Below are 27,693 nucleotides of genomic sequence, written 5' to 3'. Positions count from 1 at the left end.
AAAATATATAAAGTAAAGTATGAAGGTAGTAATGGAATACACTAAAGTATTATGGTATGTAGTTACTGCATTGTCTTTTATCATATCCAACAACAGAAATAGGGAGTAACACATTATGTTACTTTTGATGTTTAACCCTATCTAGGACAGAGAAGGATTTATCAGACTGTAGCAGGAAACAGGTGTCTAAACATCAACACTAACTCTGTATGTTGACGCCATTGTTTACAGAAATATTTACAATAACTTAAAATTATTCATTTATGTACATATCTTTCTGTGATCCTCTCCATCTAGATTATGACATTTCTTCAACCACATTTGATTTTCCTCCATTGTGTCCAAGGTTTCAAAGTCTAGGCCTTTAGCATCACTGATGATTCCTAGAAGGAAGAAACTGCTGTATAGTGCAATTTAATTAATTGTTTGATTCACTTGTGTGTCTTTTGCATAGTCTTTGAACTCTGTTAATAAAACATACAAAAACATGTACTTGAGTAGATTAAAGTAGAACATGTGTATGTCTTTGATAATCAAATATATAATGTGTTGAAAATAAATGACATGTTCTTTCAGCTCCAAAGATCTGTGACAATCGTTACAGTCATACAGACATAATATTATACATGTATAGAAACTTGATACATGGTGTCAGAAAATAAATACATTTTTGAAATGAAACTGAAAAGGTGGAGCTTACTTTGATAGTTAAAAATTATTTCAGTACAAAACAATAGGAGTGTTTAAGACTACCCAGTTGCCAAAGTGGTACTGGGAGGTAATGTAGTGATAGACTGGTGACTTTCTTGAACCTTCCATCAAATGTATGTTATAGAAACTTATGAGATTAGCACTGATTTTAATTGTCCATACTCAACATCCTGCATTTGTCTTTAAATCATTTGTGCATAGTGATAACAGATATAGACTCTAAACATTGTACACTTTTATTTTGTATTCCTGTCATGTTTCTGTAACTCTAACCATTGTACACTTTTATTTTGTATACCTGTTGTGTCTATATTTTGTATACCTGTTGTGTCTATATTTTGTACACCTGTTGTGTCTGTAACTCTAACCATTGTATACTTATGTTTTGTATATCTGTCATGTCTCTTTATCTTATCAGATCTAGATGTATTGGAGACCTGTCATAAATATTGTTGTCTTCATTGTAATGTGTCAGATTTTTAAAATCTAATATTGAAGTTATTTAGGTCAAAATTTATATTTGTTGTAAACTGTACCTTGACATCTTTCTTTTTACATCATCACATTTCAGTGCTTTTTTTAAAGTGTCGTCTGTTTCTACATGACAAGTATTGTTTTTTTCATTGTAGTTATTCGGAATCAAGCCCATTTGTGAACACAGTTGCACCTGGTATTTCAATACAGTCTCAGGACCTGTACCAGTTAGCACATTACTTACAGGTGAGAAATTTTTCTCAGTTGTGCCCTTTATCATCACACTTACTGATGTCCTAAATCTATACTTGAATTTTAGCTCACCTGGCCCAAAGGTACAGAGGTCAAATGTATTAAAACCTTTAAAGGACTTCTTCCAAAATACTGGAAGGCCTAGAATCATTATATTTGACTGAAAGGTTCCTTTGATGAAGCCCAACCAAGTTTGCGAAAAAAAATAACCTTGACCCATATTCAAAGTCGCAGAGGTCAAATGTGTTCAAAATCTTTAAACAACTTCTCCCCAAATACCGGAAGGCCTAGAATCATTATAAAAGGCTACTATGTTCCACTTATGGTGTCCTACAAATTTTGCTAAAAAAAATGACCTTTACCAATCTTCAAGGTCACAGGGGTCAAATGTGTTAAAACGTTTAAAACAATTTCTTCTGAAATATCAAAAAGCCTAGAATCATTATATTTGGCCAGTATGTTCCTTTTATGAAGTCCAAGAAAGTTTGCAAAAAGAAATGACCTTGACCCATAGTGAAGGTCAGAGGGTTCAAATGTGTTAAACGTGGAACATATGCACAGATGTAGTATTGTTGGTCATAAAGATCCAGGTGAGCGATATAGGTCCTGTGGGTCTCTTGTTTATGATTCTGACACATGTATTACCTTTAAAGATGTGATTTTGTAACTTTAATATATTTTCGATCTTAATTAGTCATCGTTAAGCAATTTAGTTTAGATGTGAAGGACATTGCTATATTGATTAGATCAACTATGAGATGTAGTGGACATTATACACTGTTTCTGTGTATGGTGGGCCTTGTTATACACTGTTTCTGTGTATGGTGGGCCTTGTTATACACTGTTTCTGTGTATGGTGGGCCTTGTTATACACTGTTTCTGTGTATGGTGGACCTTGTTATACAGTGTTTCTGTGTATGGTGGGCCTTGTTATACACTGTTTCTGTGTATGGTGGGCCTTGTTATACACTGTTTCTGTCTATGGTAGACCTTGTTATACAGTGTTTCTGTCTATGGTGGGCCTTGTTATACACTGTTTCTGTGTATGGTGGACCTTGTTATACACTGTTTCTGTGTATGGTGGGCCTTGTTATACACTGTTTCTGTGTATGGTGGACCTTGTTATACACTGTTTCTGTGTATGGTGGGCCTTGTTATACACTGTTTCTGTGTATGGTGGACCTTGTTATACACTGTTTCTGTGTATGGTGGGCCTTGTTATACACTGTTTCTGTGTATGGTGGGCCTTGTTATACACTGTTTCTGTGTATGGTGGACCTTGTTATACACTGTTTCTGTGTATGGTGGGCCTTGTTATACACTGTTTCTGTGTATGGTGGGCCTTGTTATACACTGTTTCTGTGTATGGTGGACCTTGTTATACACTGTTTCTGTCTATGGTGGGCCTTGTTATACACTGTTTCTGTGTATGGTGGACCTTGTTATACACTGTTTCTGTGTATGGTGGGCCTTGTTATACACTGTTTCTGTGTATGGTGGACCTTGTTATACACTGTTTCTGTGTATGGTGGGCCTTGTTATACACTGTTTCTGTGTATGGTGGGCCTTGTTATACACTGTTTCTGTCTATGGTGGGCCTTGTTATACACTGTTTCTGTGTATGGTGGGCCTTGTGATACACTGTTTCTGTGTATGGTGGGCCTTGTTATACACTGTTTCTGTGTATGGTGGGCCTTGTTATACACTGTTTCTGTGTATGGAGGGCCTTGTTATACACTGTTTCTGTGTATGGTGGACCTTGTTATACACTGTTTCTGTGTATGGTGGGCCTTTTTATACACTGTTTCTGTGTATGGTGGGCCTTGTTATACACTGTTTCTGTGTATGGTGGGCCTTGTTATACACTGTTTCTGTGTATGGTGGGCCTTGTTATACACTGTTTCTGTGTATGGTGGACCTTGTTATACACTGTTTCTGTGTATGGTGGGCCTTGTTATACACTGTTTCTGTGTATGGTGGGCCTTGTTATACACTGTTTCTGTGTATGGTGGACCTTGTTATACACTGTTTCTGTCTATGGTGGGCCTTGTTATACACTGTTTCTGTGTATGGTGGGCCTTGTTATACACTGTTTCTGTCTGTGGTGGGCCTTGTTATACACTGTTTCTGTGTATGGTGGGCCTTGTGATACACTGTTTCTGTGTATGGTGGGCCTTGTTATACACTGTTTCTGTGTATGGTGGGCCTTGTTATACACTGTTTCTGTCTATGGTAGACCTTGTTATACAGTGTTTCTGTCTATGGTGGGCCTTGTTATACACTGTTTCTGTGTATGGTGGACCTTGTTATACACTGTTTCTGTGTATGGTGGGCCTTGTTATACACTGTTTCTGTGTATGGTGGGCCTTGTTATACACTGTTTCTGTGTATGGTGGACCTTGTTATACACTGTTTCTGTGTATGGTGGGCCTTGTTATACACTGTTTCTGTGTATGGTGGACCTTGTTATACACTGTTTCTGTGTATGGTGGGCCTTGTTATACACTGTTTCTGTGTATGGTGGGCCTTGTTATACACTGTTTCTGTGTATGGTGGACCTTGTTATACACTGTTTCTGTGTATGGTGGGCCTTGTTATACACTGTTTCTGTGTATGGTGGGCCTTGTTATACACTGTTTCTGTGTATGGTGGACCTTGTTATACACTGTTTCTGTCTATGGTGGGCCTTGTTATACACTGTTTCTGTGTATGGTGGACCTTGTTATACACTGTTTCTGTGTATGGTGGGCCTTGTTATACACTGTTTCTGTGTATGGTGGGCCTTGTTATACACTGTTTCTGTGTATGGTGGACCTTGTTATACACTGTTTCTGTGTATGGTGGGCCTTGTTATACACTGTTTCTGTGTATGGTGGGCCTTGTTATACACTGTTTCTGTCTATGGTGGGCCTTGTTATACACTGTTTCTGTGTATGGTGGGCCTTGTTATACACTGTTTCTGTCTGTGGTGGGCCTTGTTATACACTGTTTCTGTGTATGGTGGGCCTTGTTATACACTGTTTCTGTGTATGGTGGGCCTTGTTATACACTGTTTCTGTGTATGGTGGGCCTTGTTATACACTGTTTCTGTGTATGGTGGGCCTTGTTATACACTGTTTCTGTGTATGGTGGACCTTGTTATACACTGTTTCTGTGTATGGTGGGCCTTTTTATACACTGTTTCTGTGTATGGTGGGCCTTGTTATACACTGTTTCTGTGTATGGTGGGCCTTGTTATACACTGTTTCTGTGTATGGTGGACCTTGTTATACACTGTTTCTGTGTATGGTGGGCCTTGTTATACACTGTTTCTGTGTATGGTGGGCCTTGTTATACACTGTTTCTGTGTATGGTAGGCCTTGTTATACTCTGTTTCTGACTATGCTGGGCCATGTGTTATGACCAGGGTGCATTAAAGATACTATTATTGTGGAAGTTTGCCAGACAAGGGAAGACAATAAATATACCAACGACTGTGACCAAGGGGATATGGTCTACTGACTCCATATACCTGGGACAGGTAAATTGTATAATACATGTACGTGACCTGTAACATATAGGTATATAAAGGATGTTCACCGAGCCGGAAGGAATCCCTGTGTGCAAAGATTTATCAGGAAATGTGTTCTGATTGATTGGCAAATTAAACTTATTAGATACGGAGGATTGTACAGTACTATAGAGTGTTAAAGTGATGCATTCATGGGAGAAATGGTTGATACATGGATATTTTGTGTGAACAGGTAAGTCCTAGGCATGGCTGGTGAACCAGGCCACTGTCTGTGTTTACATTGTGTGGAAGGACAGACAGGATTCTCATGTTGTCATTCACATGTGCCGAGGTGAAAAAGTCTTGACAAACATTCGCACAACATTTCCAAACAGTACATTACTGGATATAGATAGAAAAATTGCTGGTGAAGTTTGCAAAAATGAGGCATCATACCTACCTGTAAATTAATATCACAGATAATAGAGAAGATATTAAAAAGATTTGTTAAATTTTGCTGGGTGAAATTGACTGAATTTGAATGAATGATGACATCAGTAAATTGAATGGTATAACAATATGCTTATTTCATGAAGTATGAAAATATAATTCTCTTTGTAATTGTATTGAAGATAACATTAAGTATCAGTGATCGGCTTAGTGACCTTGACTTGAAATTGTAGGAACAGCTGTTAGTCACTTATTCTGGTCACTGTGTCCTGATTGGCTAGAGCAAATATCAGTGGTTGATAGTCAAATTATTTTCCTGTCCACAACCATGACCTTATTCCATCGTTCTGTCATTCTACATGATTTTGTTTCAGCTGATTAACTCCAGATAATTTTTTATGTAGCTGTGTAATAGTAATAAGCTGGTGACATTTTTATTATGTTACTGTATGTTTATTTTCCTGGGGGTTATGGCCATTTAACTTCAAGAATTCTAAATGAAATTTTCTCAAAAACCATGACAAGTTTGAGAGCCTTGCCTAACTCTAGTTGGAATTTAAAAAAAAAATCACAGAAAAAAAGTTAAAAGCTGCATTGGTTGTTGACAGGGGCAATCTGACACATCTAATTGATCATCCATTTAGATCACTTTTTACAATGAACGGTCTATTTAATGGCTATTTATATTCCAATTGGCACTTTTGATGTTGCAGAAGATGTACATAATGTTCGTCACAAATGCTCCATACAAAAAAATACTTTATCTAAACTTGTTTGGTATGTAAGAATCTGGCAGATATAACAACAGACCATTCCATACTAATACAGTGATACAGAAGTTCGCAAATTTGGGAAAAAGCAATTTATAGACTTTGATATCATCATTGTTAAACGTCTGAAAATTTCCGATACCTTTCCCTGCTTGCTCGTTGAATATATCTTTATGTCACTTATGATAAGACATGTTTTAGTGTATGAGGTCTGTTGATATTCTTATATGGTGAAATGTAAATGAATTTAGAGATCTTTTTAGATTTGTTGTGAAAATCAAAGCAATTTTGAAAGACTTGAAAAGAAAATGATCAAAACAAAGTAATTGAGTATGTACACAATGATTATACCTGATATTCATTAAGAAAATTGTCTTAATGACAGATAAAATGTTATGATACACATTAGCACTAAGTTGTCCAGGATACCACACAGGAATTTGTTTCCTACAAGACTATATGTATAACATCATGAATTGAACATTCAACCATTCATTCTTTACTGCTATGATCTGTCTGCTGTTGTTTATACTCCAAGGAGGAGTGATGTTTCTGAAGTCTGTAGAGTTAAGGAATATTAAAAATATTGATGTGAAGTTGAAAATTCAACAGATTTTACGATTACACAAAAGAGAAAATTCAAGTTCGATGAAGAATGATGATACACAGGTACAGGAAATATTTATTCATTTATTTATTTTCATTGATTTTCTTTATTTTTCTTAATTATTTGATAAATTTTGTAATGGATATTTATTAGAGTTAAAAACCAGATACCTGTAAGAATTACACAATATATTTTATCCAAAAAGAATTACGAATAATCTTCATATTAAACAATGACATGCTACAATTGAAATGAATTGTTTTGATGATATGTACACCTATAAATATCTGTCCTGATTGTATTTAAAATTTGATAAGTATTTTTAACGTGCCTCTCAGTCTAGCTCTGTTGAATACTTTAGTATAGGTATGTAACTCTTTGCTAAATCCAACAGCTGTGTCCTTGTTTGGTAATTTTCTTAAGCATTTACTTCATGAGAATATATTTCTTTTCTTCTAAAATTGTCACCATGTCCAAACTTTAGGTCAGAGGTCTGGTGATAAGCATATGTCGGTAACACCAGGTGAGAGAGAGGGTTAAGGTAGTTAAAAATGCACAGATATGCATCGCCTAAACATAAAAAAGTTATAAAAATGCTTAACATTGTACAGATAAATATTTACATAAGATATATTAGCATACAGGTGTTGAAACACAGGAAATGAAAACATACTACCAGTGAAAAACTTATTTGGCTTTCATGTAGCCCAGGTATTTAGGTGTAGGTCCACTCCTGAAAAGGAAATGACACTGGTAAGATAAAAGCACCTAAACAAGGCAACATTTCTGGAGAACTGGGAGAAAAAATAAATTGTAGGTAGCTAGTAGAGTGACATTGGTAAGTCTACTTCAGACATAGCTGACAGGTGAGATCATTGTGTATATCTGGTTAGCTCTGTGTCCTGATAAAGTAGATCCCGGTAATGTAGGTTCTGTCACGTAACTATCACCTCTACACAGTCCTGTCAGAACAAAAATGGTGATTTTAGACGCACAAAGGATAGTAATATAGTTACAGACATGGAGAATAGTTACATTGACAGGAACACCACATGGACTTAGTACAGGTACTACTAGATGTGTGAGATGTATATTGTGTTAAAACTAATTTAAGTGTGTACATCTAAAACTGTACAGTCTGTTAACGCTTCCTATCTTCAATTTATTCTGAATGAAATACTGCAAAGTTGGTAATATTCACAGGGTATTTAATTTTGCTATATTCATGGTCATCAAAAAAAAAGTGCGAAAATTAAATACCTAGTAAACGTAGAAGAGAGAACCATAATGTATGTATATGGAAATCTGTGTTATGTGTCTGTATACATGGATGACTGTATCAGGACATACATGAAGATTGATTCCCACGAACTAGCACAAACTGGGTCTACTGAGAAATATTAGCCCCCTCAGAGTTAAACTATTATACAGTACTGAGATCATAATAGATTTTTAGTTCAGAGAAAAGTTTTCCAAGATGGATTCCACAGCTGCCATTTTCAACATATTTCACAAACTTAAAACTCCTTTTCCAAAGTGCTGGTTTACAGAGATGATATACTGATAGTAATTCTGGACAAAGTAGATGCTTTTCTCTGAATACATTGACAAAAATGATCGGGCTTCAATGGTTACCTTGTGCAAACCTGATTAAACCCAAAGTTTGGTTCTGTTTTACTGATTGTGCACAACTTAAGGACCTGACATTGTGCGTAATAAGGGGACAGTATGCTTGGTTTTTTATGCATATACTGGAGATTAGATCATGAACTTTAGTTTTGTGTCTTCTGTTTAAACAGGGACGTATAATACAGTATTATACGTCCCTGGTTAAAATGACAAAATTCATTATCTAATTGCCAGTATATGCCAAAACACAAGCACACTATTCCCATTTTATTATAATTTGAGTCTAAAAATGTTGAAATCATTGCAATATCAATGAAATTCAACAAAAACCAATACCTACACAGTTTAGTTCACAATGGTCACTCACATTGTCTTAGCCAATCAAAATGTTCCTTTCAACCTTTGATGAGGTAGAAGCTCTGCCCTCTTTTCAGTAAAGATGTTGATTATTTTGGGTCAGGATGTAGGTTGAGGCACATAAAAAGCTTGAAATATTCTGTGCAAGAATTATCTGTCTAAATTGTTGTTTATATTGATTCCTGGTGTTCATACCTAAGTTTGTCATTTCTATCTCTGAAAGGTAAAGGTATTTATTTACTAAAGATGGTCAATAAAACAACGGCCATCAGGAAGAAGCATTGACAAGAGATCATGACAAGAAGCTCATCGAAATGGGTTTTTTTTCAAAATGGATATTGGGATTTATATATTGTTCTCTTTAGAATTATCCAGTAAAACTAGGAGACAATATCATGTGATATGATTTCATTTTTGTCGTGATATTGTTAGGTAAGAAATTGATCCCTGAATTGAGAATGTCGCCTATTTTAACAGTTACCGTCTTTATCAACATTTTGTCATTATGTCTACCTTCAAACTCACTGGAAGCAGACAAGTTTATCATTATGGTACTTTCCCTTCATATTTCGATGACACGTGTTAGCATGTCGTTATAATAAATTTCTCCATGTCAATGTCGATCATCTGCCTCAACTGGAAACATGGTCGCCATCTTTGGGCTGGCATCAGAAATCATGAGTATATCAGGGATCAGATAATGAAAACCGTCCAATTAGAAATATGTTACATAACCATTATTTTAGAATGGTTGTTTTATACCCTTGCTTGTGATTCAGGATTAGGTTCACTTTGCATCTAAAAACAAAACATATTTACAGTATTGTTAAGGTGACCATTGAGTGCATGTTTCAGGTTTATCCTACCATAATAGGCTTTTTTATCTATGTTTACTTAAGAACTTACCTGCTGACGACAGAATATTTCCAGGGATCTCTTGATTTCTGTCAAAAGATTCATATTTTGTGTACACTGACTTCTAACAACTTTAAAGTTGAGTCACATCTTATATTGAGCTGTCAAAATTTATTTCATTGGTAGAAATGTTTTATTGTTAACAGACAAAATGCAGGTTTTATTTCTGTCTTGAAACATCTAAAAACTGAATTGATATAAAGGTTGGTTTCATCTGACTCTCAACTTGTTTGTTTTGCAATTATGATTATGCTTAAGTCTGTGTTTCTGTTATCTGAAACCTCTATCTTGGTATGTTAATTTGCATCCAAGTCTATTATTCAGATATAGAGGTCAAATTTTGAAGGTGAAATTGCTCTCGGAATGCCATTTTAAACTGGGATGTTGTGGGTGAGTTAGTGTTTGTAGTAGTTTTGTCTTTATATATGAACAGTCTCAGGATTTAAGGCAATGTTTCTGACTTACAGAGACTAACTGTACATGATGTACTAACATTCAGCTTTAGGATAAACTTTTGTGATATACCGAGGTCCAATTTCTCCAGCCACTTACTTCAGTGGTTGGTTTTGTCAAGTACAGCATGGTGAGTGGTCCATCTTCATGTCAACAGTACACTTTCCAAATTTTTGTATTTTTGTGTACTTCACTTCTTTTTCCAGTTTGAGGACTGTCCAGAAAGAGTCTCATTATTTACACATTGAAGTTTATCTGTTTTTTTCATCATACATTTTCCTGTAAAAGCAAAGATTGTGTGCTACATTATACAGATCAAGTGTGCTTGTACAGAAGAAGACAGTATTTCTGATTAAACAGCAAACATTGTGTACTACATTATACAGATACATTGTAATTGCATAAAAGAAGGCAGTATTTCAGATGTGTACTTCTTGAATCACAGGAAATGGATGACATGCTTGTGGTTTCGGACTAGTATTAAAGTGTAGATTGGTGTAGAAACTAGATCTTGAGATAGCTGGGTAAACATTTAAGGATAAAAACCAAAATAAGGATAAGTGATATTAGTGTTTTACTTGTTAATTTCATGTCAAGTTGTAAGATGTAAAAGTAACCCTAATCAGCTTTCTTCTCTTTTTAAGATGAAGATAAAAAAAAAACCAAATTATTGTGGGAAAAATATTTGTTTTGATTTTCTAGATGAATGAAAGTGGATATTGTCCATACTGGAATTTTATACAGATATAGACAGTAAGGAGGGTCTGCTTGTAAAATAGAAAGATAATTCTGTCTGGGTGATAATTGCTTAAAATTTGGTTTTCAAAATCAGAGTTGTGTAAAAGAATTAAAGGTATTTTGATTTCAAATAAATTCACAAATTACTTGTAAATTTTGTAGATAAAACTTACTGCCCTCAAAACCTGTTTCTTCACCACCGAGTTTCAAACCAAGGCTAAGGCCTTAAATACACCTTCCATAGGATGTTATATCTTGATTGTTGAAACCTTGATCCTGTCTGTAGTTGATGTATCTCCTTTCTGTACAGATTTCCAAACTCTAGTGTACCAACTGGCATTAATATCTTTATTTTTTTATGTACCTATATACCAATAAGAAAATGTATTTGTACTTTTTTTTTATACAGGAAATACCCAGAAACACTGTCAGCATTTAATTTGCTGTACATAGAAATGACCTAAAGGTGTTTCTGTGAAATCTCTTATGTCCTGATATCAGTGTAGGTTACTCTAAGTAATGATTGTTCTGAACTACACATTTCTTGTGTATTTCAGGAAGCACTTCACAGGGAAAAGATGCTGGAACAGAAACTGACAAACCTACAGCAGCTCCTGGAGAACACACAGGAGGCTTCGGAAACAGGATGGCAGGTGAGTCAAACTGCCATTTGGTCTTTAGGTCATACTGGATGGCTGGCAATTTGGATCATCTTCTGGTCCATAAGTTGTACTGGATGATTAGTGATATGGACTTTTACATTTTCCATAGGTCATACTGGATTGTCCTTTGGTTAACTGGATTGTCCATAAGTCATAGGATGATTGGTGAGCTGGGCTGTCACCCAGTCCATAAGTCCTACTGGATGGCAAGTGAGTCAGATTGTCACTTTGTCGGTAGGTCAGACTCAATGCCATGTGAGTTGGACAATCTTCTGGTCCATAGAGCTATAGGTTTGCAGATAAATCAGACTGTCACCTGGTCAGACTGTCACCTGGTCCATAGGTCTTACTGGATGATAGGTGAGTCAAACTGTCACCTGGTCCATAGGTCTTACTGGATGACAGGTAAGTCAGACTGTCACCTGGTCAGTAGGTCTTACTGGACGACGGGTAAGTTAGACTGTCACCTGGTCCAAAAGTCTTACTGGATGACAGGTGAGTCAGACTGTCACCTGGTCTATAGGTCTTTCTGGATGACAGGCAAGTCAGACTGTCTCCTGGTCTATAGGTCTTTCTGGATGACAGGCAAGTCAGACTGTCACCTGGTCCGTAGGTCTTACTGGATGACAGGTGAGTCAGACTGTCACCTGGTCTATAGGTCTTTCTGGATGACAGGCAAGTCAGACTGTCGCCTGGTCTATAGGTCTTTCTGGATGACAGGCAAGTCAGACTGTCGCCTGGTCTATAGGTCTTACTGGATGACAGGCAAGTCAGACTGTCACCTGGTCCGTAGGTCTTACTGGATGACAGGTAGGTCAGACTGTCACCTGGTCCGTAGGTCTTACCGGATGACAGGTAAGTCAGACTGTCACCTGGTCCATAAGTCTTACGGGATGACAGGTAAGTCAGACTGTCACCTGGTCCATAAGTCTTACTGGATGACAGGTAAGACATACTTTAGTGCTACACATGATTGTGAATTATTACAACATGGTTACACCTTTGATATTTTGTTTTCAGGCTCTAATCACAGAAGACCGACTTTTATCTCGACTTGATGTATTGGAAAACCAACTTCACACCTACTCCAAGGTAAATACAGACTTGTGTAGGGTAGAACTTGTGTCTTTATATGTGAGTTTTCTATCAAGCAACTAGGATCACAAAATTAGAATGAAAGATATATGTGACTAATACATTAAGCCTCCAATAAGGCAAGAAAGGCAATGTAGAAATTCTGCAGGGATAGTCTTATTACAGGAAAATAACCCACATTTGTTTTTAATCCAATGTAGACAAGTCAGTTTCATTACACAAGTTACCAATAAATTGTGTACACACAAGTGAAAGGTGTACAGTAGTGAAGTTTAGTAACATACACCTATATCACAGATGAAACATAAAACTTGCTGTGATCTGTGATGTATCTGAAAGATTTTTCATTTTGAAATTTCAAGGAATTATCAAAATTTGGAAAAATTTGAGAAATGAGGACTTGATCTGATGGTGGTCCTAATACTTATAATTTCATTGTTGGTCTGGTTTCAGAATCATGCTGAAGATTCTCTACGACAAGAAGTGGTTACCTTACAGGAAGAAAAACTCACATATGAAACCATGGCAAAGGTAAGACTAGAATGCATTGTCCAGTTATAGGCTGCTCAATATAGAGAAAGTTGTTATGAAAATATTACCATTGTATAGCTATGTAACTACTATAAAGATATAGTCTCATAAATCACTGAATGTAGAGCTGTCGCTCCCGGGGAAAAGGGGTAACTTTGGAATACTATAAGGATAGGATATAAATTGTTGAATAAATATTTAATATATGATATTGTAGTTGTTCCTTTCTGGTAATTTCAGGAATCGCTTCGAAAAGTTTTACAAGAAAAATTAGAGGCTGTGAGAAAATTATCAGATCTTGAGGTAAGTGAAATAATGTAACAAGTCTCTAATTAGGCAACTGAATATAAGTACAGGTTCCCTATAGTAATCATGCTGTCCGTCCGTCTCCTTGTCTGTCTGTCCATCTGTCTGTCTGTCTGTCAGCACGTCTCCCTGTCTGTCTGTCCATCTGTCTGTCTGTCTGTCAGCACGTCTCCCTGTCTGTCTGTCAGCACTTTTGTTTGTGTGAAATAAGTTGAGTTTCCTTGGGCCAATCAAGCTCAAACTTCATACAGTGCTTCCTAATTAAAAGTGCTTGCATAGGAACGCTTTTCGTCATCAGAGGTAAAAGATCAAGGTCACTGTTTCTATAAATAGAAAATCAGTTTTCATGTAGGAACTGGAGTTTGCTTTGGCCATTCTAACCCAAACTTTATTCAGTAATTCTTTACTGAAAGTGGGGATTTCAAGCCACATCACTGGACTCTTGCTGACCTGTCAGTGTTCCAGTTATGATTAGAAACCTGCAGAAATTTGAAGTTAACAAAAGTTTCTGTGATGTCTGTGTTTTAACTACATTATGCTGTTGTCATGGAAACTGTAATATGGCTTTAAAATTTGTTTTATTGATTTGATCTTGTATTTGTACTTTGTGTAACCTTGACATTGTAGCTGATCGTAAACAAAGAAGAATGCGTACATCTGAATGACATGTAATCTTGACCTTGTTTGATACACTGTTTGACTGTGACATTGTAGCTGTCAATGGTGAACACAGAAGAATGTCTAAATTTAAATAGTAACCTTAACCTTGTTCATGTACTATATGACCTTGACATTGTAAGGGTTCATGGTGAACACAGAAGAATGTCTAAATTTAGATAGTAACCTTAACCTTGTTCATGTACTATATGACCTTGACATTGTAAGAGTTCATGGTGAACACAGAAGAATGTCTAAATTTAAATAGTAACCTTAACCTTGTTCATGTACTATATGACCTTGACATTGTAAGAGTTCATGGTGAAGACAGAAGAATGTCTAAATTTAAATAGTAACCTTAACCTTGTTCATGTACTATATGACCTTGACATTGTAGCTGTTTATGGTGAACACAGAAGAATGTATACATTTAAATAGTAACCTTAACCTTGTTCATGTACTATGTGACCTTAACATTGTAGCGGTCGATGGTGAACACAGAAGAAGAATGTGCTCACCTAAAGGATATGTGCGAAAAATCTCAGGAGGAGTTGCAGCAACTTGCTGAGAAATACCAAGACCAGCTCAAGGAGGTTAAGGAACTCCAGGACAAATTGTCTGTGAGTAGCAAGTTACAGTGTATCAGTTTGGTGTTTGTACTGTTGGTATCTGTAGAAGGATGGAGTCAACATTTCTTTTGTAATGATTAAACTTAGAATAGAAAACAGTTTCTGTAATGAGAGATGCATGTGTGATAGATAGATTTGATGCATGTGTGGGAGGTGAGAGACACAGGTGTGATAGGTATGAGACACATGTGTGAAAGGTGAGAGATGCATGTGTGGGAGGTGAGAAACATGTGTGAGAGGTGAGAGACATTTGTGTGATAGGTGAGAGACACGTGTGTGATAGGTGAGAGACATATGTGTGATAGGTGAGAGACGTGTGTGATAGGTGAGAGACACGTGTGTGAAAGGTGAGAGACACATGTGTGATAGGTATGAGACATGTGTGATAGGTGAGAGACACATGTGATAGGTGAGAGACGCATGTGTGATAGGTGAGAGATGCATGTGTGATAGGTGAGAGATGCATGTGTGAAAGGTGAGAGATGCATGTGTGATGGGTGAGAGACACATGTGTGATAGGTGAGACACGTGTGTGATAGGTGAGACATGTGTGTGATAAGTGAGACACGTGTGTGATAGTGAGAGATGCATGTGTGATAAGGTGAGACAGGTGTGATAAGTGACAGATGCATGTGTGATAGGAAAAAAAACCTTGCTTTTAATTGTTGAAATATAAGATTGGTAGAAAAATGTACTTTCTTATCCAGTAGTTTACCTGTAGAACTCTGATACAAACATCTGATTATCTATACCCAACATCGATACATGGAACTTGTTTGATGGGGAAATTATTCCTTTTGTAGGAAGCAGAGCGAAACTTGGTGGAAGAAACGGAAAAAGCTGAAAAAGAGAAAATCTGTCTCCAAGATAAACTAGACGAGATGGTTAAAGAGGAGGATCTGCTCTCAGCCAAGGTATGTTATTGTCTTACCTGTAGAGGTCACTATTACTCCTTCACAGACCTGTTAATGACCTGCAGAGGTCACTATCACTCCTTCACAGACCTGTTAATGACCTATAGAGGTCAGGATTACTCCTTCAGAGGTCATGACCAGTTAATGATCTGTAGAGGTCAGAATTACTCCTTCAGAGGTCGTGACCTGTCAATGACCTGAAGAGAACAGGATTACTACTTCAGGGGTCATGAACTGTTATAACCTGTAGAGGTCAGGATTACTCTTTCAGAGGTCATGACCTGTTATGGACATTACTGTAGGGGTGATATGTCAAATGTTTTGGGTTAGATCACCTTCTATGAGTACAATAATGCAGTATTTACATTTACAAATACAAGTTAATATGAATAAAGATTCATTTGAAATTGTCTTAATTATTAGTTTTGTTATTAAAGGATGTTAAAGATTTCTAAATTCAATAAGTTAAGACAAATCTACAGTGTAGTTGAAAAATTACATCCTTCAAACTTTGATTCTTATATGACATTAGTGGTTTTAGAATCCTTCCACGTCGTCGTATACTTAACCAGATTTTTTTACCTCACAGTTGGAATCTCTACAAGCTGACAACGACATCACCATGAACCAGTTAGCGGCAATGAAAGGTATGACCCTAGTATAATGATGTAGATGATCTAGTGAGTGTAAGCTCGCCTGTTTTTACATGTCTGTTATATTTTAAACAGATCATATGGGTTGAATTTCCTGAAACAAGATATAATATTCATTCAGAGACATTGCTTCAGAAGAAATAGCAAATATCTTGTATGTTATAAGGATCAAAATTTGATTTTCTGTGTTCAATTTTGGCAGAGTAAAACAAAATAAATTTTTTTTAAAAATTAAAAAAGTATGGATAAGAATTAAATCTTTGTTAGCTCAGAAATTAAGATCATTTGGACATGTTTATGTGAAGCATAGATATAGACGGAGCATTTGGACATCCTTATCAAGGTATTACAGGGTATCGATCAGATTTGGGGCTAGATAATGGTTTTGTTTTATCAGGGCTAAAGTATAGTAAAAAAATCTTCAAGAAGCTACAATACCCTTACAGACTTACCTTGTAGTCATTGTTAGGGATTACAGTCAATTTCAGGGACCTAATGGCTGGATACTTCAGACTAGTCAGCTTGTTCTTATATCATTTTAAAATTCTTTCCATTATCAGCTAAGCTTGAAGCCCTGAAGGAGGAACCGTCTGATAGTAACAAGGAAGCAGATGAAAAGACTGATGAGGATGAGGAGGAGAAGACAGAAGATGATAATAAGTTGGTGGACTCAAATACAATAGGTATAATTTCAATTACATTGACAATTAATGATGTCAAGAAACTACAGGAATCAGGAAATTTCTTGAGATCTCAAATAAATAATTTCATTTTAGATTCATTTAAGATTTTCTTATTTCTTATAAAGTGAATCTATGTCATTGAGTCTAAAGAATTAAGGAAACAAAAGTGCTGATGATATGTCCTCTATGTCCAGAGCTTTTTATTGGAATCTTCATTGCAAATTCCCAAAGGATATTATGTATTGATAATGCATAATCCTTAAAAGTTGTTTCCCAATCAGTCTGATTTCTTTCTTGATATTTGTTAATAGTGAAATTTGTCACTCAAGTGTAGAACATAATTTGTGTTAAATCTTAAAGTGACCGGCTGGCTTATCAGACAGATAGTTTAATTGCGGTCACCTTAGTGTCAGAATCATGCCGTGAGACATTGGCTGGACATGCTATCCACAGTGAGACATTAACTGTGTCAGCTCGATACTCAGGCCATACATGTTATCATTGTTGTAACTTGTGTTAATACTCAACATTTGTACTTGAGAACGGTTGTTGCTGGTCTTTTGTATGACATAAGGATAGTACAACATAGAGGTGTAACATATTCTGGTGGCAGCGGATATTAAATACAAAAGACCCTCATCTTGATGAGTGAGGTCCTGACGGATGTATGCTTTAGAAAATCACAAATTAAATCAATTTTTCTTGGAAGCTGATTAATTTGAATTTTCAGAAAAACAAATAACTTTTGATATAAGATAAATACACATGATATATAAAAGGTAGGTAAAATTTACCTGATGATATTTTGACTTAAAATTTGATCTTTCTATCACAGATGAACAACCACAGATAATTCCCATCCCGCCATCCCTTAAAGTGATCAGAACAGACGATATCGAAGGTTGGTTCCTCCCCTGTATGTTTGTACTATCAGGATTGTAGTGTGTTTTTAGGCCTATCAATAAGTCGGCATCAATACTCTGACAAACTGCTTCTTTGTTATGCTTCAGTTTTCAATAAAATTACTGGTTACCAGTAGGCTTTTCAATGTGATAAGAGAAAAAAAATATAGAAAAGTGCAAAATGGAGACAATTGCTGGAAACAGATCAGAATGAACTGATTAAGGACAAAACTGTACACAAATAAGACAGAATACTATGTAATGAAAATGGACAAAATTTAATAGGATATTACTTTGTGGTTTAATTAGGGCCCCGCATCGCGATGCGGGTGCCCTATAGTAATCACCTTGTCTGTCTGTCCGTCTGTCTGTCCGTCTGTCTGTCTGTCTGTTTCGCTTTCCGCACGATATCTTGAGAAGGAATGATGAGATTTCGATGAAACTTGCTTATGATACTTGGTACATAAGTCCCTCGCTCAAGTTCGATGTTCGCCAAATTCCGCGCATATTTAATGAGGCTGCTGCAATCTGATTGGCTGAATGTTTTACGTGTCTGTCGGTTTCACTTTCCGCGCGATATCTTGAGAAGGAATGATGGGATTTCGATGAAACATGCTTATGATACTTGGTACATAAGTCCCTCGCTCAAGTTCGATGTTTTTTGTTTTCAATTCTTGCCATGAAATTCATACCATTTTCAATTATTTACATACTGCTATTACCATTTTTCAATATTTCTTAATATTAAGAAACTCAATCATAAGGGGTAGGTATTATGCGGGGCCCTTCCTCGACATTGGTCTAGTTAAATATCACATATGTAGCTGCATGGTTAATGATTTTGTAATTTTTGTTCCAGGCAAACTAAAGGAAACACAACAACAGATAGAAAAATACAAAGGTTTGCTTCTAGCCAATTCTTATATAGAAATAACTATTACAAACAAAAGGTAGATACCAATTCAAAATTCAAAAATTGAAATCGTATAGTCGTATTCAATTTCATAGTTTCCTTCATTTGTTATTTGTAAAAATTGCAAATTTGTGTAAACTTTTGGTCGATTTACCTAAAATCCAAGATTTTGGTTTTGCAAATGAATCTTCTCTATTTCGAAGTTTTACTTACCGGTATAACAAGCAGTTGTGGTTATCATATTGTTATGTACGCGTGAATTCATTTTCCACTGTTACACTGACTACTGTTTTTATTCCTGTGTAAACAGCTCAGCTTGAGGAGTCTGATGCCAAACTGAAGGCTAGCAGTGATGTGGTCACCAAGTTACAGAGTAAGTATATGTAGATTTGGTCACACCCACATGTGTTTTTATCGTTTTACATGGACACGTTTTTGTCCTGAAACCTTTACATGTTTTCTTGTTGATGTTTTCCAATAGATTCAAAATTGTTTTGAAAATTAAAACTGTTTATAAATATTGATGAATTTTGCCACAGACCATTGGTGATCATTCTGTATCAGTATAGAAACAGTCTATGTTCATACCAAGATGAACTGCGGTCATGATTGATGTCTGTTCTATATCAGTATATAAAAAGTCTATGTTCATACCAAGATGAACTGCGGTCATGATTGATGTCCGTTCTATATCAGTATATAAAAAGTCTATGTTCATACCAAGATGACCAGCAGTCATGGTTGGTGACCGTTCTCTATTGGTATTGAGTGGTGGTCATTTTGTCCTTTTTGTCGTTGATTAATTGTATGGAAGGTCAACAGTATGATTTGCTTTGTTGATGATTGGTTTTGTCAACAGCTGACCTGAAATGAACAATATAAGATACGTGCTGTAAATGATAAGATGTCAAAAAGATGACCAGTGCTATTTGTCCTTTCAGAGGAATTAGAAGTGGCAGAGGCAGAGTCCCATCAATATGAATCCAAGATGTCTGCCCTAGAAGGTCAGTATACCATGTTGTCTGTCTAGTAACCTCCATATGTCGGATCCTGTACATGTTGTACTGAAAGACACTTAGGAATATGTTAAGATATATTTGTCTCAATGGGAGACTTCAGATGGTTTTTTTCATTGCAGTATGGGTTTGTCCACTGCAACTTTTTGAAGTGAAAATTTAGCTAAGTGTCTCCAATAGAGCTAGAGAAGACAGATGTATGTACTATTTAGTTGTATCATAGGTTACATCACAAATCGAAACAAATTTGTCAATTTGAAACATTTCAATCCTGTCTTTAGGGTTAGGGTTAATTGAACAAAGACAAGTGACCTCATTGCTTATTTCCTATCCAAAGGAGCTGTTTTGAGTAGCAACCAATAAGCTTTGTAATTTTTGATACTACAGTCTTCTAGAAGCTGACAGCCAGGGTCCTAAAGGGACAAAGTTTATCTATATACTGAAAAATCCTACCCCAAGATAACATAAAATCAGTTTCAGTAATGAGAAGGTCCTAAAGTGCTTTACCACTATTTCATCTTGGGAAGGGGTGAAATATCGGAAAGTAGTTCTTTTAAAAATGAAGAGATAGGCATGGCTAGGATGATTCTTCAACGATGTACAGTTTGTAATTTCATCAATCTTCATATCTCACATTCCCCTCTTGGGAGAAGTAAAGGTCTGTTACAGTTCACAAAGGAATGTTACTCAAATTCTCTACAAATATCTGACTAACAATGAACTTTAACTTATTGTAAGATTTTGGCTTATTCACTCAGAATTTCTCTCTTAACCTTCATATTTTTTGGAAATTTGTCATTTTACCAAGTTGGATTTTGTAGATTTCTTATTTTCCTAAAGTTTTTCTCTGTCATCTTGAGTTAAGGCGTCTTTGCAATGTTAAGAAATTACACTATTAACAGTTGTGGAAATCCCTTGTATACAGTAACACAATGAAAGCACGCATTCATTCCTTTAACTTAGCTGAGTGTTTCTGTTGTTTATAGTTTTTGCATGTGTAAACATTAAATTTGAATATGTACTTAATTGAAAATGCAGAGTGCTCAAACTGAATTCAATTTTGAAAATGGAGTCAGTATTTTGAAAATTCTGATTTTTGGGGCATTTATCTATTATTTTTTTTTTTGTTTATTTTGTCTCCAGATTGTAATTTTTAAGCTGCATGTTTTCTTTTTCTTGAATTATCTGAACAAAAAATTATTAATTACTGCCTACAGATAAAACTATATCACTTCATAAACATGAAGGGGCGTGGTACCTTTTATGATTTTCATGCCTCATTCAATGACCTTCCTGTGATCATGTTAAAAACATTTTTGCCAAATATCTCTTTGTTTACATTTCACCAGGATATTTTGAAATGTCAACAAAGAAAATAGGAAATATTGCTCAGGGGCCCGGGGTTACTTCCCTTGCATGTTGTGTCCAATCATTTTTGGTGTCCACCGCTTTTATTTAAAACATTTTTGTGCACCTGCCGCTGTTTTTGAAGTCTTTTATTTGTTTCTATTGTATTACCATCATATTCGCAGAAAAGCTTAGGCTGTCCGATTTACATATGAATCAGATGATGGAAAACACGATGGCCGATTTAGAACGTAAGTGTGTAATCATTATCTATTTTTGTTGCTATGTTCGCTTTCATAATTTTGCTTCTACATATAACCGTATCATTTATTATCCCCTACATCAGATCAAATGGTGTTGTGATTTTTTTTTTTTTAACTTTTTTTTTTTTTAAACTTTTGTCCATTTTTGTCTTAATCCTCTTTGTCACATTGAATTAATGTGGTCCTGTTATAAACATTTAAGCAAGCTTAAAGATGATATTGTTAGTAAGGAACCTTTAGACTGGTTGGTATAACAACATAAGATGTTTCCAGAGGAAAAAAGTCTGTAATATCATGATTTATTGAGTTAAATAATGAAACTGGACACTCGGTATAAATTACATCGTAGTGTATAGGTTTCCACTCGACAACCTAAAATACTTAAAATTTGAAAAAGTATAAACAGTATATGACAGTAGACTACTACAAGCATTGTCTATGGGTTGTGTGCTGAATGGTGTGATTATAACACTTGCATTTGGAAAAATCATAAAAAGTCATCATCTTCACATACACTAGTGGCCAGTATCATCGTAACACATGCATAGAAATGGGAAGTGTTTTCTGAAATGTGTGTGCATTGATGATGTTGGATATGATGACTTTGTATTTCAACAGGACCATCACGAAGGTTACACTATGATTGTTGTTGTTTGTCCATGCATCTCAGTTTGTTTTGTTTTTTTCTTCAGTTCAACTGAAAGAATCTCACAGACAATCAGATGGGAGTAACGAGCTTATCAAAGGCCTGCAAGGTAGGTATAGTGATAAGGTTAGGGTTGTGGGTTTGTAAGTCAAATATAGTGCCGAGGATAGGTTTGTAGGTCTGTAAGTGAGGTATAGTGACATACTTGGTATGTGGCTCTGTAAGTTAGGTATAGTGACAGACTTGGTATGTGTGTCTGTAAGTTAGGTATAGTGACCAGACTTGGTATGTGTGTCTGTAAGTTAGGTATAGTGACAGACTTGGTATGTGTGTCTGTAAGTTAGGTATAGTGACAGACTTGGTATGTGTGTCTGTAAGTTAGGTATAGTGACCAGACTTGGTATGTGTGTCTGTAAGTTAGGTATAGTGACAGACTTGGTATGTGTGTCTGTAAGTTAGGTATAGTGACAGACTTGGTATGTGTGTCTGTAAGTTAGGTATAGTGACCAGACTTGGTATGTGTGTCTGTAAGTTAGGTATAGTGACCAGACTTGGTATGTGTGTCTGTAAGTTAGGTATAGTGACCAGACTTGGTATGTGTGTCTGTAAGTTAGGTATAGTGACCAGACTTGGTATGTGTGTCTGTAAGTTAGGTATAGTGACCAGACTTGGTATGTGTGTCTGTAAGTTAGGTATAGTGACCAGACTTGGTATGTGTGTCTGTAAGTTAGGTATAGTGACCAGACTTGGTATGTGTGTCTGTAAGTTAGGTATAGTGACCAGACTTGGTATGTGTGTCTGTAAGTTAGGTATAGTGACCAGACTTGGTATGTGTGTCTGTAAGTTAGGTATAGTGACCAGACTTGGTATGTGTGTCTGTAAGTTAGGTATAGTGACCAGACTTGGTATGTGTGTCTGTAAGTTAGGTATAGTGACAGACTTGGTATGTATGTCTGTAAGTTAGGTATAGTGACAGACTTGGTATGTATGTCTGTAAGTTAGGTATAGTGACAGACTTGGTATGTGTGTCTGTAAGTTAGGTATAGTGACAGACTTGGTATGTGTGTCTGTAAGTTAGGTATAGTGACAGACTTGGTATGTGTGTCTGTAAGTTAGGTATAGTGACAGACTTGGGTATGTGACAGACTGGTATGTATGTCTGTAAGTTAGGTATAGTGACAGACTTGGTATGTATGTCTGTAAGTTAGGTATAGTGACCAGACTTGGTATGTGTGTCTGTAAGTTAGGTATAGTGACCAGACTTGGTATGTGGGTCTGTAAGTTAGGTATAGTGACAGACTTGGTATGTGTGTCTGTAAGTTAGGTATAGTGACCAAGTTAGGTATAGTGACCAGACTTGGTATGTATGTCTGTAAGTTAGGTATAGTGACAGACTTGGTATGTGTGTCTGTAAGTTAGGTATAGTGACAGACTTGGTATGTGGGTCTGTAAATGAAAAATTACACCAAATAATGAAATTTTGAAGTCAGGATGATGGAGTCAGGTGTACATTTTTGGTTAAATGTTTGATTCATACATGAAACTTTTAACATGTATATTACCTATATATTGGTTTAAAACTCATCATTTTTCAGACAAAGTGAATAATCTGGAGACAGAGATTATTGACTACAAAGTACAGCAGGTCGGACGAGGGGACGTCACTCTCGTTGGAAATGGCAGCCCTGATGAAACATTACACAATCATGTTGATGGAAACCTTGATAATGACCAAAATCTCAATGGTAAGTGCTTTCAAAAATATTACTGAAATATTTTACTATAATTTTTAATTTGCAGAAATAAGAAAGTTTGTGAATCAAAATATTAAATGAGGTTCCAGTAAATTAAGTTTTCTGAAAAAAAAAAATATTGTTATTAAGTGGGAGGGGCATTACCTGTATATTTTATCAAATCTATATATAGATCAGTATGACATATGTTTGTCCTGTCTTAGACTGCCATATGTTTAGATGTAATGATATTAGTATGTAGTAATGTAGATATATCCATGGTCAGCCTAGGTATGAATAGTTCATGAGTTGTCACTTATTGTGGTGTCTATCTACAGAACTTTTACATGAAGCCAGAGATTTACAGAAGAAGGCTGAAGTAGAGCTGAAGAGATATAAATGTAAGTTCTTTACAATATTAAGGGTACATGCTATGTTTCTTTGCTAATGTGTACCTCCTTTGTAGGAGAGTTTCACTGTAAGACAATTGTGTTTGTATGTGGTATCTAGAGTGGTTTAACTGCCTGTGGTACAATGTACCATGAAAGTTGTCAGAAAGCTTAAGTTTAAACACTGCCTTTTTACATTAAAGTGTTCCTCCTTTGCAAGAGATTTCCACCCTGAAAAATTGTAAAAACATGATGAATAATCACACAAAAATTGTAAAAACATTATTATTAGTAATTGCAGAGTTTGTCAGATCAAATTTTGGCACGATGAATTTTTTTATTTACATAAAAAGAAATAGTTATAAAAAAATGTTTATGAAGAAAAAATTGAAACATGGAACTTTGGAAGATCTGTTAAGTGCAGTTGGAAACAAAATATGTTATTATGAAAAGGAATATTGTTTTCAAAAAGTGTAAGGGAGACAACTCTTTATGGAAAAATACTGGCTGTTGTTCAGGTGTTATATTCAATTATCTGAAGGTTTGTAGGAGGGAATTTCTTTGTTCATGAGTCCCTATGGTTTCAGTAACTTTTAAAGAATTCATCGTCAACATTATTTAATGATTTGTCTGTTTCATGTCTTTGAAATAAAAAGATGTTCAATAAGTATAACGGCTATTGTGAGGAAAATGTGTCTTCAGCTTTTCAGAGCTGCCTTTATACTTCTGATCATCACCGATTAGTGGATTATCGTAAAGACTGATTCATAAGCACATTTTGCTTGACAAAATATCTTCAAAATTTTGCAAAACACAGTTTTCGATCAGAGTTTGTGTTAAAGATAAAGATATTTTCAAACAATGTGATACCAGATTGATAAATCTCAACCTGGAGAGGATACATGTGCAATTTACAGAAAGCTATAAACACACACATTAACACTTTCTGATCTGTTGTGTTGTTAGAATGATTTTGTTATTTTTACTCGTATTTTTAAGAGTTTTATTAATTTGGTTTGTTTGAGATATGTTACATCCTAATTTATCAGAATTTATAAATACAGATACATATGAAATAGTTCTACTCCCAGAAGTGACATTTAGGTCACCGTGACCTACATTTTCTGCTTCACTAAGTTAAGTTAGATTTCAGCTTCCTTTGCATTGTTAGACTTTTGTTTAGTGCTGTCATACTAGAAATCCAACATTAGAAAGATTTTATGACACATGTATGGAGTATGTTACCCAGAAATACAAGATATAATTAACTGTAACCTATATTTCTTACTTCACCAACATTGGCGAGATTTCATATATAGTTCCATTTCCAGCCAAATGAGAACTTGTAGAACTGACTATTTATATCATAAAACTGTAAAATCAAATTCCTGGGGCTCATTTTTTGTGGGTTTTTTTTTTTTTTTTTTTTTTTGTGGGTTTTTTTTTTTTTGAGAGATGAAAATTCCTGTTGTGTGGACACTTGATTTCAAGATTAAATGTAGCTCAATATATCTATGTATACAAATGACATAGAAGGTAGAGCATCAACATCTGGATTCTCTGGTTTTCTTATTAGTTTATATTAGGCTAGCCATCATCAGAACATTGGTATAAATATTTACATAGCTTAGGTTCAAATCACGGCTCAACCGTGACATAATTACAATTGTTTACATCATGTGGTAACCGTAACTTAAACATAATAATAAAACCATGGAATCCAGATGTTGATATTAAGTTGTCTCTATTATATATATCTATACTAGTTTTAATAGTTCGTGGACATATGAATTTATGGATTAAGAGTACCCACGAAAATAATGAAAATAAACACCCCACAATAATTAGTGATCTTACAGTATATGTTTTGGATGAACTAAATATCATTTATATGTCTTTTAGCTATTCAGTGCTGTAGTTTTGTATATTTTTTTTTTTCTAAGCTACTGAAAACATACTTTATCTTCAGAAAAGCCAATTTGTATTATAGTGAAAATGTTGAATGAAGAAAGCGATGACGAATTTTCACCAGATTACAAATAAACAACATTCTATAAACCCTATCAAACTACAAACTAAGGAATAAGTGAATTGTTAAACAAGTCAGATACCTTATGTGTGATTTGTTTTGAGATGTCAGTAGGAGGATTGAGCCACAAATGTGATTGTGTTGTTAATATAACTTGGCGAAAAAAAAATAAAATTTGAAAACTTTTAAAAGCACACATGTCATCAGGGTAAATTTGTTTAGTTTTAGAAAAGGTGTAGGCTTCAGCAGTCTTTATCATGTACTACACTATGTGTTTTCTGTATAGATCTGCATACATGTTTATGAATCATTTCTACCTGTAGATTTCACTCTATGGTTTACCTGCACAGGAAAACTCTTTAAAGTATCAGATTTCAGTTGTTGATATTATAGTCAGTTTTTTTTCTGATCAGCTATGAAAGAGTGCTGTTATGAACTTAATTCAGTGTAAAGCTTTGAGAAAAACAATTTCAACATTTTGTGTAAATTTATGTCTCAAAGACGAAAAGTTTTGTTTACATGCTAAGTATATAAATAGGTTTCAGTTGTTGTTTACTATAGGGTCAGTGAAAGGTTTAAATCTGGGAAGTAAACAGTTAGTACAATTCCTGTATAGCTACTCCGTCCACTCACCTGTGTCCAGCCAGGTGAGAAAGTTGTCAGTATCTTACACTGAGTTGTGAGTAGGTAATACTGAGGTACTGTCCCGGTAGGTGTTTTATTTGATTAGTGCCCTAGCTATTGTTAGTCTTCATTCAGAACCACCAAAGTGTATACTTCTGATATGGGCCCTTGAAAATCTATTTTTACCTGTGAATAGCGGCAAAACGTTATACAGATTTGTTTTGCTCTGAGAATTTTGTCATCCTACTTCTAGGTGTAATCCTGCTGAAGTGTTATGAAGATATGTAGTGATATTTAGTAACAGATAACAGATATAATGTTTAACTCCACCCACCCCCTTTTTGGCTGTATTCATACAATCAGTTTCTATTGAAAGAGCAATTTACTTTGTCACTTAAGGGAGAACAGGTGTAATGCTTAGAACTGAAAACACATTAGCTTTACTGGGCTGGTAGAGGTAAAATGTTGTGACGTGGAATCAGGATAAGTTCAGAATTTATTCATACCTATGGGGTGGAAAAGTCAGACTTTTGAGAGATTTTAGCAAAACATAGCTGAGAGGAAATTCAAAATATGGAGGCTTACTTTTAAATGACAGTTTAGTGAGTGCACAAGTCAATCTTCAGAGGTGTATTTGCATCTGAATGGACAATCAGAGTTTTGAGGTGTTTATAAATGACAACAAGTGGAATGAAAGCTGAACACTGGAAATGTTGTAAACTTATGGAGTCGAAGGTCAAACTTCGGAGGTTATTTGATTTTAATAGTGAAGATGAAAAAAAGTCATTTTCATTCTGTTTTCTCGTATAAATTTCATTCCTAAAGCTTGATTTACTACATAAACCATGGAAAGGA

At 35.4% G+C, this 27,693-nt stretch overlaps 1 protein-coding gene across 6 annotated transcripts in view; it reads left to right on the top strand.

The window, feature by feature from the left end:
- The window catches only part of LOC132559994 (sarcolemmal membrane-associated protein-like), a 90,113-nt gene that overhangs the window by 38,738 nt on the left and 23,682 nt on the right, over positions 1-27,693 (top strand). For 5 of the 6 annotated variants that reach the window (XM_060224647.1, XM_060224646.1, XM_060224644.1 and 2 more), the window contains 17 exons: positions 1,341-1,431; positions 11,404-11,499; positions 12,529-12,600; positions 13,057-13,134; positions 13,375-13,437; positions 14,580-14,717; positions 15,530-15,640; positions 16,230-16,287; positions 16,854-16,976; positions 17,812-17,877; positions 18,738-18,779; positions 19,102-19,164; positions 19,733-19,795; positions 21,340-21,405; positions 22,110-22,172; positions 23,659-23,808; positions 24,135-24,197. In XM_060224647.1, coding sequence (XP_060080630.1) covers positions 1,341-1,431; positions 11,404-11,499; positions 12,529-12,600; positions 13,057-13,134; positions 13,375-13,437; positions 14,580-14,717; positions 15,530-15,640; positions 16,230-16,287; positions 16,854-16,976; positions 17,812-17,877; positions 18,738-18,779; positions 19,102-19,164; positions 19,733-19,795; positions 21,340-21,405; positions 22,110-22,172; positions 23,659-23,808; positions 24,135-24,197 — 1,406 coding nt within the window. The remainder of the gene's footprint in view (positions 1-1,340; positions 1,432-11,403; positions 11,500-12,528; positions 12,601-13,056; positions 13,135-13,374; positions 13,438-14,579; positions 14,718-15,529; positions 15,641-16,229; positions 16,288-16,853; positions 16,977-17,811; positions 17,878-18,737; positions 18,780-19,101; positions 19,165-19,732; positions 19,796-21,339; positions 21,406-22,109; positions 22,173-23,658; positions 23,809-24,134; positions 24,198-27,693) is intronic. The other variant, XM_060224645.1, reaches the window with a different exon arrangement.

The sequence above is a fragment of the Ylistrum balloti genome, unplaced genomic scaffold (genome assembly GCF_031769215.1).
Source record: "Ylistrum balloti isolate Yb309-2 unplaced genomic scaffold, AGI_CSIRO_Ybal_v1 Utg371000, whole genome shotgun sequence".
NCBI classification, from domain to species: domain Eukaryota; kingdom Metazoa; phylum Mollusca; class Bivalvia; order Pectinida; family Pectinidae; genus Ylistrum; species Ylistrum balloti.
The sequence above is the reverse complement of the archived record's forward strand: the minus strand, read 5'-3'. Positions and strand labels throughout refer to the sequence as shown.